Source organism: Parambassis ranga, chromosome 22 (assembly GCF_900634625.1).
Source record: "Parambassis ranga chromosome 22, fParRan2.1, whole genome shotgun sequence".
Lineage (NCBI taxonomy): Eukaryota > Metazoa > Chordata > Actinopteri > Ambassidae > Parambassis > Parambassis ranga.
This window is the reverse complement of record NC_041042.1, coordinates 7,111,802-7,122,404: the sequence shown is the minus strand read 5'-3', so window position 1 is coordinate 7,122,404 and position 10,603 is coordinate 7,111,802. Positions and strand designations below refer to the sequence as shown.

The window sequence follows — 10,603 nt, the reverse complement described above, 5'->3', positions numbered from 1 at the left end:
TTGGGCTGTTGGAAAATCACCAGAACCATATTCCTCTTTTTCATATTTATTCTTTATTTTTAAAAGGTGTTGTGGGTTGTTTTTATGATGTGAAGTTACAATTAAAGTCTCATTACTGACTATTGAAACATAAGCAGATAAATTAATAATGTAAATAAAAAATACTGGATATTAGGTCTTATACCTGCTGATTCACTGCAGTAAATGATTGACGAGTTGAAAATGTTTTCTTTACAGAAATGTGAGTGTATAGGTCAAGTGTGTGTTTGTCTGTGTGCGAGAGCATGGGTTGTGAGTGTGTGAGGTGAATCCTCGGTGTTTGCTTCTGATACAGCCCCTCTTTGTATTGTGACAGACTTTTTAATAAACCACAAGATGTGTGTGTCGCTCCCTGAAGAAGATGTGTATGACTGTATTTGCATTGGTTTGCCTAGATAAAGCACACAGGCCTGGCATGTGATGCTGCAGGATGTTGACCTGCTGAGAAACACTTTGCACATAGTCTTTGTATTCAGACACGGATACACGTGGACATGTTTCATGTATTTCTATTTCTGTGTGAATCATTCATGAAAAGAGAATTACACATTTTAATTTTGTATAAATCAATAAATGATGCATACTGAGTCGGATTTCATTTCATCTTTTTTTTTCCATGGTCGTACACACACATGCAAAAAAACGCAAATGGCATTTTAAAGTATTTATTAGGCATTTAGCATGAATGCACAGTCACTGGATATCTTTAAGCAAAATACATTTTTTTTTCTAAAAAACACAGAAGCAATATCAAATACATTTATTTCCATGTGATATAAATTTTATATATGTGAAACATATTTTTTTCATTTTCAGTAGCTTACAGGCTGATTACATTAGTTTATAAATTATTTTAAATAGTAAAATCTTACACATCTTTATGCAACAATCTGCTTTTAAACTTTTAATAATAAACATTTAAAAAGCAAACTGCAACAAAAGCAAAATACTATACAATTAGTATATCACCAAGCAATTTAACTGCATTGTTAGAATTGTAAGTGTTATTAGACACATCACTACCAGCTGTTACTGTTTCTGTTTATCACTGTCCTCATTCTAATCAAGGGTGGACTGAGACGAGCTTTCAAACTCACACTTCACCCCGCTGATGCTGTCAATGCTGGGCTGACTGTTGACCTGCTGATGTGTGTGTGAGAAAGGGAAGGTTTCGGAGCGGGACATCCGTCCTCTGACGGATGAGGGACTAGACGAGGAGTCTATCACCATCCTCATGAACTCCGGTGCTGTGAATCGACGCAGCAGTCTGGTCCCCAGGCCCATGAACCCAGGCGTACGGCCGGGGATCTTCCCTGACTCAATCTCCCCCCTGGCAAAAAGTAGTTTGTTGTGTCTGGCAGTGGGACCGAAGCTTCCCCTCTTCTGCTGCTCTCTTCTGCTCGATGGAGTCATGTCATTAGCCTCTTCGTTCTGAGATTTGACATTCTCCTCCAGAGCTCTCGCGGGCTGACTCTTGCTGTTTAAAAGAGGTTTTGGCACCGAGACAATTTTGTCAGCATCGTTTGTCAGGCCCCGGGTGTTCCCCTGACATTCCATCTTGTCTATCAGGCATCTCTCATCCTGTAGAGAGGCTCTCTTTAATTTGCTGGCTGACAGACTCATGTCACGGACATCACCCTGATAGGACTGCTTTCTGCTGCTCAGAAGGTCCAGGTTAAATGACTTTGCCTTTCCCCAGAGAGGGAAACTCTCCGGTGTTTGCTCTGGGAGTCTAGTGTCGCGGCTGACATCTTTCTGGCTTGGCTCGGGAAGAGAGTTCAGTGTTTTAGCCCCCCTCAGCTCTCTGAGCTGGCAGTTTTGCAGTTGTTTGGCAGTGAAGAGATTGCTGTGATCCCCCTCAGTCTGGCTTTTCTGTGGCTGAGGAGGCAGAGCCCAGCTGTGGCGATGGTTGTCCTCTTGAGACTGGCTCCTGGGGCATCTGAAACGGTTCCACAGTCCTCCGCTGTCTCCAATCTTCAGCTGTCTCTGGAATACCCCAGGCAGCTGGTCCTCATTATTCAGCTGCTTAGAGAATCTCTCCAGAATATGCCTGGGGAGCCTGTTAGGCAGGCGGTGCTCTCCTTTAACTGTGGGACCCACATCAACAAGTGGATCATCTGTGCCAACACCCCTCCTACAAGGAAAGTTCAGAATCTGCGCACACTGATTGTGGCCAAAGAAAGTAGCCACCTCAATGGCCGAGTGACCGGCATTATTGGTCCTGTCCAGCCTTAGTCCCAGTCTTTTGAAAGCCCTAACCAGGAACTCCAGAACCTGGCTGTGCCCAGAAAAGGCAGCATACATGAGAGCACTGTTACCCCAAGCATCAGAGACATCAGGATCAGCATTGAACTGCACAAGAAGTTTGACCACATCCAGATGACCCATCTCACAGGCATGGCTCAGGGCTGTGCGACCGTCCTCATCCTGGCAGTTGACATCCGCTCCCTTCTCCAGCAGCAGCCGGGTGAACTTGGCCCTGGTCCCAGAGTCTTGCAGGCAGACAGCATACATGAGAGGGGTGCGGCTGTTTTCTGTCTTGGAGTTAATAATGCGGCCATCCAATGCATCCAGGATGAAACGTGCAAGGTGGACTTTACCTCCGTGCATGGCATCTAGGAAGGTCTTGGTACCAGAGCCCTGGCGTAAATCTTTTGGCCGCATCATTCTTGAACAGCTACTTGTGGAGCGGAGCCTTCAAGTGAGCTGAGAAAGGAGCTGGAGAAAGAAGTGAGCAGCAAGTTTTCTGAATCTCTGTGTTGACAGCGAGTGATTTTACCTCAGAGTAAGACTCAGAGTGAAGCTGCCAGTGTTTTTATACCTCCCTCTCCACATGCCCTCCCCACGTTGCCTAGGAAACAAACGTCTGAGGACCATTATGCAGTGGCAGCATCCATTCAGCCCAAGCACTCTCTGCCTGGAGAGAAATATATGCTATTTGAACAGAATAATTACTCAAGGAGAAAAACATGGCCAATATTTTTCATGTGGGGTCTGTCAGGTTAAATTAAATGCACCTTTTTTTCTTTTTCTTGATGCAAATGAACTCAATTAAAAAAACATTCTTGCAGGTGAGTCAGATATGCTACTTATAGTCAAATCTATGAATGGTGCATTATGTTGAGTCTCATTTAATTTCAAGACCATATTGTTATTAAGACCCTTAACAATAGTAGGTTTGAGGGAAAATTGATGCCAGTCTTTCACTTCAAAGAGGAACAAGGAAAAATAAGTATTTACCTTTTTTCCTTTGTAACCTGTCTTTGAAATGCTGCATCCATCAACCATCCAGTCGCTGTTTCTGTTTGCAGCCACAAATCATGATGAAGTGCAACAAGGTCAAATTATGCTGCTCTGCTGTACTTTGACTATCTCAAGGCTTCACAACAATGACTTACAAATTGCTTGAGAAATAGTAAATCTTACAAAAGCAGCGAAAGCCTTGAATTGGGGAAAGAATTTACACAGTGCCCATCTGATGTGGTGAAATCACTGTCAGAAAATCTGACTCTGCAATTACACAGATTTACAGACAAGACCACTGTTTGTGTAAGGATATGAAGATATCATCAGTTGCTTTATAAAGTGATGCTGAAAATAACTGTTAAATGCTGGTTAGGCTCCAAATATAATTGGATGACATCAGAAGCATTGCGGTGTCAGACTGTCTGTTCTTTGCAGGTAATTCTTCTGTTACTGATTTTCTTCATTTGTTCTTATATAATGACTTCATAACCTTCAATATCAACACATCCTTTATCAAGGTTTGTGACAAAAGACCCTTCACACAGCTGTCTTCCCTCCACAAGGCCAGAATTTCATTTTAATTGCTAATATAAATCTCAGCAGGACCAAATCTGTGCCAAGCTGTGGAGGTGAGAGAAATATTACCTGGGTTCCACCCAGCTCACTCTTCACCATCCGGCTTCATCAAACCCCTCAGCGGGTCCTTTATGTAGCACTGAGAGCCATTCACTCACCCAAACATGGCTGAAATTCATCAACAGACTCTTCCCCCTGGGTGTCTTTCAGCAGAAGCTATTCTGAGACTGCTGTCTTTTTCATCAAGAAGTCATATCATTATTTTATATTAAGGTCATTTTATGGAAACATCTTAATAGGTTTCAGTTTTTGTGATGCCAAGGATGACAGATTTAGCCCATATCCACTGGTGTCCTCAGCACTGATGCTCTTAGAGTGTGTGTCACAATCAGGAAAAGAGTCATTCCATTCAACAGTATGACAAATGGAATGGGCATGATGTCTATGCAGCTCTGTCATAAATAGAACCTTTCTGGTTTACATTTGTAGTCCACGTAGCATTGACCAATCACATTTGAGCTGGCAGGAAAACAGTTAATGCATGTGGCATACATTGACCACCAGCCCCAAGAGACTAAATCAGACTCATTAGACTGACAGATTCTCAGAATGAAGTCATGCTTCTTCTTCGATCTTGCAGCATTAAGCACAGGGTTCACACACAGTACACTGTGGCCTTGATGTGATCCGCAGGTCCATTAAGAGTATTTATATAACAATGTTCTACTCAATCTGTATCACTGACATCAAATTGGAAAAGAAAAAAGTTACCCTGACCTAACAGCACCATCTAATAAAAACAGGCTTATTTTGCTGATTTTAGCTGAAGCTCCTGCTATTATGTTCCATCCACGTCCTGCATCACAACACTAGGCTGCTTATTGCATGTGTTTGTTAGTCAGTGTGCATGAGTCTGGCTATTCTTCCCTGCTTTCTTCCATTTAAAAGGTGTTTTTTAAGAGTCTCATAATTCTGACAGTGTAAGTTTAGTGATGAGTACTCACAATACAACAATACAAAATATCTTAATGTTACTCTTGCGACTCTCAGGAGTCAGTGGTCCTGCGCAACATCACTGATCTGCAGAAATCACACTCCACATGTGATTAATAGACAGCACAATTTCTATAGAAACGAGGTGATGACATAACCCTTCCTCTGCCTCCTTTAGAAGCTTAATTTGATTAGGTGATTGTCACCAGTGTGCTGATAAAGCCGTGTGAGGCTGGCTCAGCAGAAATAAATACCACAACATCACTTGGAAAGGAAATACATTATAAACACGAGGCCACCTGCCAGGATAAAAGTGATAAAACAGACACCAAGTGTTGACTTCACCATGAGTTTTTTATCACTTTGACTCTGAGACTTTGGCGGCTTTTACTGAGGCCAATATATCACTGGACTGTATGCACCCTCACATGCTGGGCCTGTTAGTTCCAATAAAAAGAACTCAGCATCAAGAGAATGTTTAACTCTCTTATTTTGCACAAACTGTCATTTGTGTCTAATAATACATTAAACTAAAGAGTGGAAACAGTATTTAGTTACCATAACAGTGGTATAAAAAAACTTCTCCCTGTGCCTGCATGACACAAAACCCCTCGTCATTCACTGAACAGAGATGAATGAAATGTGGATGAAATATTCAGAATGTGAATGAGTCGGTGCCATGAGACTTGCTAATTGGACAGATGTATGCAATAAAGCAGCAATGTCATGGTAAATACCTGATCTCCCATTCACGGCGGGCCTGGCCCAGGCAGGAGCACCTTTGAATGCCTGATTAGAAATTAAATCTTGTGTCAAGTTAAGGTGTTGTCCATGGGTATAAATGTCTTAATTAGTCACTGGGGAGAATATACTTCCAGTGCTACAAAATCAACAGATCTCTCAAGGTTCCTCGAGAAAAACTTGTAAATGGAAACAAAACACTGTGTTGAACATCCCTTGGTAACTCCACTTACCCGCTAACACCTGGGACCGAATCAATGTGTGAGCACAAGGTAGGAAATGGAGTTCATCCGGGACCAAATTCAACACGGCCCTTTACAGTTATTAAAAAATGTTTTCTTACCAGTGACTCGACATGCCTCATCCTCAGTAGACTAGTTCTTCTTCTGCCTGCTAATTGAGCACACCTGAGTATGACGTGGTTCACCTGCTTGAACTGGAAAACAACAATTGTTATGAGAATTTTTTTCCAGCCAAGGCACAATTAATCTAATCAGGTTTTCTCTGTTATTAAGACACCTTCCAAGAACAGACCTCCGTGTCATCAGACCTCAGCAAAACACAATTCTCCACAGTTACATAACAGCTTAAACATGGGTCATTCTCTCATTGGAGCTTTCAGGCATAACATCTCCTGCAAGGACAAAAGCTATAACATGATGCATTCGTATTCACCCGGGGCACATAAATGCCTGCGTGTCCATTCAATTGCTTTAATGTCCTTTGATCCAATACAAGGACACAGCAGTCTCAGGTTCAATTGAGATTTCACACACCTTCAGTTCCAGGAAAGAGACAGCAGCTGGCCTGCTGTCAGTGTGTGTCCATGGTGTTTGTGTATCATCATTAATGTTGAGGCGAGGTCGCTGCTGTCTCAGAAAGCAACAGCAGAACTGTTAAATGAACTTCACAGCTGATGAAGGTCATTCGTTTCATTTTAAAGATTAAAAACGTATCAAAGGACTTTGTTGTATTTTTATAATTTCGTGAGAAGGCAGGCGGAAGATAGCCGGGTAGAGGACGATGAAGGAGGACAATTACACAGAGTTACAGGGTTGGAGCTGAAGAACCTGACAGCTCACCAGGAGCTGCCAATCATAGGGACCACTGATATGTTATTGGCCATGAGGCGGGCCCTCAGTGTCTTTGCTCATGCCGCTCTCATCAATTATCGCCCTGACTCAGGCTTGAACAGGCTGCTACAACCAGATGGTAAACAGTAGGCTGTTCCTTCAGCCTTCGGATTTAGGGGACCATAATATTAGCTCTCAGACTGTGACATTTTGGACAACATTGCATTAACACCAACAGGATGTCTTCTTGTGCCATGTCAAAGGATGACCATAAATTAAAGAGGCAATGCAGCACAGCAGACAGACAGTGAAAACCAGAACAGTATATGAGATTCTCCATAAATACAGCCAAAGTTTTAAAGAAAACTCTGACAGTATTTCTCTTTAAAGGTTCAAGAAACAGCACACAGACCAATGAAATGCATTGAGAACTCTTATTCTTTCTTGTAATACAGTTTGTGATTGTGTGCTCTAGTGGCTAAACTTGACACTGGATTCCTGTTTAATAAAAAGGTTTGCAAAGCTTTTTGCCACCCTGAACCTCGGTGCAATTTTCTGAGAGCCACCTGCCCCTCACTCTTTAATCTATCAGATCTGATAGAAATTCCTTTCCTGCAATGATGTGGAAGAGATGGAGGGCCACAGAGCCGCCTCTCCATCTCCAGCCTGGCAGACCCTATTTGTGGCCTTGCAGGGCCGCTCACCTCTGACAGCTCAATAAATTGTACAAATGGATAACAAATGCATTTGTTCGATGTCCACATAGCACAGAGATGGGTAACACTCAGAGTGAAAGTCACATCCGCAAAGGAAGCAGCAGCAAATGGTTGTTGTTTGACTGAGTCAGTGCCAAAAAAAATAAAAAACAAAAAACACCTGGAAGCTTCAAGGCAACAGCAGATGCCCAGTTTCATATCAGATGATGTCTCAGCAGCTGCTTTATCCGGATCCCTCAGTCCATCACTTCATAGAGTTAGTAGGAATTTTGTGATCAACCTTCAACTGATTAAAAAAAATGAAACACACCTCTGTGTCTCAATGCATTAAATCTAAATGTGACTAATGGTAATGTTAATGACAGAGGAAAGACATGTCAGTCAGACCTCACCTCGAGACACGAGCGCTCAGTAAATTGACATGCTTCTTCACTCCTGCAGGGACTTCACTTCATTTTATATGAACTCATGGCCTTGAGGCTCTTAGCTATCCATTCTGTCTCCCACGTGCTCTGCCACTCACGTTGTTCAGTGTTCACCTTCGAACTGCTCACACCGTCTTCTATGGTTCCCTTTTTTAACAGTATACAGTAAATGTAGCTCTGAGTAAAAAGCGTATGTCTCACAGCAAATGAACCTTCTATAAAGCTGTTATTTCTTTTGAAAAGAGGCACCTGGCGAATCAGCTGCTTTAAGTGCATAACATAATACACATGTTGTCATGACATTGTGAGTGTCTCTGTCAAATCTGCCATGTGTGTGAACTGTTGCCCCCTCTGGGATATACTGTACATGCAAAAAAGAATTAGAAGTGACCTAATCATTGAAGACTGACTGCATGGACCCAAGAACAGAAAGAAGACTTTGACCCATGAGGTTATTTTCTGAAGAACATACAAGAGTTTTATTTTATAGTGTAGTGATAAAAAAGGCCACACAGCCAAATAACATTTGATTTTTTTTTTCAACTCTTCAAAGGAATAATTGTGGAAAATATTCTTATTCACTTTCATGCCAAGATGAGAAGGCTGAGATGGCTGTCATGCCAGATATGACCCTACATTCAGGAGATGGTTCACTTTGATATACTTTGACTAATTTTGACAGAAGTGCTTGAATTTGTTATTCATTTTTTTCATACTTAAAATCCAAAGGTTGTCCATCATTCTGAATGGCAGGGATGATAACAGAATAAATGTGATATGTATAAATGAAATGTTGATAACACGTCAATACTACACCTCATGGCAGATCTCACTACAGCAAACAGTAACATGCTGGCCCTGAAATATAACATTATGGTCTTGGTTGTGTTGTTAAGCTAAGTTACCATGGTGTTAGACTTGACAGCATTTTTTTCTCCAGCATCTAAGATGTGAGACAGAACCAGGGCTTCAAGTTTTCCACCGATAATATTGTTATTTTGAAGACAGATTCTATCTGACCAGACTGATTTATTTCCTAATTTACATTATTTTTTATTCATTTATTTGATGCCATTCAGAAGAAGAAGAAAAAAAAATCCAACAATCAGCACATGCAGAAACAAATGGATGGATGCATTTGCAGGTTAAGCCAGGCATCATTACGATTACATAACTCTGTAGTCAGCTGCCAGGAGTCTGGTATGACTCCTGTGTCTCTGTCCTCATAAGTCACAGTGAAACAGATGCTCTCACCTCAGAGAGGTCGGAGCCATAATGGAGAAATCACTAAACAGCAATCTATCCAAACAGTGCATAGGGCCAGAGCAGGAACAGAATAAATCAGCCGACCTAAGCCAGGGGAACATGAGACAATTAGAATTTAAGCAGCCACGAGAGCACTGCCTGCTGTTATTACCTATCTGTATATAGGTGTCTGTGTGTCTAAATGTAAGCAGCATGTCCTCAACACACAAGGGCATTGAAATTTGCATCTGTGAGAAGGTGGAGGTGCTTCTCACAGGCCCTTAACGCTCATGGAGAGTAGAGGGTGACAGCGAGGAGATGAGCAATGATTAGGCTGCTGATCCTACGCTGTGATTATGATTTTAATGGGATTATGTTCGGCATCCTGGAACAGAAATCAGCTGCCTGCAGCAAGTATGCAGATCAGTCATGTCTAAATATCCTTGTGAAATTTCAAATCTCTTGTAATCTTTGGAAGCTGTTAAAGTACTCTGTGCAACCCACGCGATGCACACACACACACACACACACACAGCCTGTGACCGTGCAGCCTCAGCAGGTGGTGTGTATGGGGGTGGTGTGGGTGCTTAATATTCATCCAGGATGGCATCCACTTCAAGCCAAGATGGACTCCGGATCATGACTCCACCTCCTGTGGGTCAGACCTGCTTCCTCACACAGGAAACAACAGGAGGAAGAGAGATGCAGCACACCCCTCACATGTACTTATTATTAGAGCTTATCTCTCCAAAAATACAGCCTTCCATTATCTGCGGCTGCTGGTCCAATCTTGAATTTTGCATGTTGTACACTGTGCAAAATGTAACCATTATTTAGTTTACAAGTTGTTCTTTTAAGGTTTAAAATAGAATAATTGAGCACAGACTGCAGCTGACAAAGGCAAGAATACTCTTTTCAGCTACAGCAAATATTCAATATTCTGTGTATACAGACAACTAGTATATTCCTATTTTTCCTGCAGAGATGTGTTTGTGTGTAAACAATCGGAAGTCCTCTCCTTTCCTTGACTTTCAATTCAATTTGACAGTCAGAACTGTCCAGTGCTGCCTGGTGGTTGGAGATCCTGCTCAGGCCATCCCTCTCCAGCTGGTATGAGACGGAGCTGCCAGAGCTGTCTTATGCAAGATTATGAGCCCAGTGATTCAGGGCTGACTGGATTCACACTCCAAAACTAACAGTTCATCTGTGTTGTGCATGAGGTGGCAGGACTCTCAGGCACAAGCTGTGTCTCCTGGTGCTTTGTCCAGATTCTTCACTGCTAAATGTCAGTCATGTCATTGGATTCAGAAGCAGGTGTCACCACCAAAAGGAAATAAGAGAAACAGACAGATTGTTCTGGGTGGTGAGTCAAAGCTGCCTTCATTAATAAATGCAAGTGGCTCTCTCTGACTAAGGTGCTCTAAATGAATGTGAAACTGACCTGGAACATGTTGAAGTTTATGAGCTTATGATCTATGTTCTCTGTACTCCTGGTGATGTTGTTACAGCTCTGTTTTAAAAAGACCACTTGATCCTTGCAGATCTTTTT

The 10,603-nt window shown here is 42.1% G+C and overlaps 1 protein-coding gene across 1 annotated transcript; it reads right to left on the bottom strand.

Annotated features, from left to right (window-relative positions):
* Positions 1–1,098: 1,098 nt before the first annotated feature.
* ankrd63 (ankyrin repeat domain 63) lies at positions 1,099–2,706 on the bottom strand. The gene has a single exon (XM_028395988.1). It carries the CDS (start codon positions 2,704–2,706, stop codon positions 1,099–1,101), a length of 1,608 nt encoding a protein of 535 aa, XP_028251789.1.
* Positions 2,707–10,603: the final 7,897 nt, after the last annotated feature.

Excerpts from the sequence above, each read along its gene's own strand:
- ankrd63 (XM_028395988.1), bottom strand. The coding sequence starts at position 2,706 with ATGATGCGGCCAAAAGATTTACGCCAGGGCTCTGGTACCAAGACCTTC.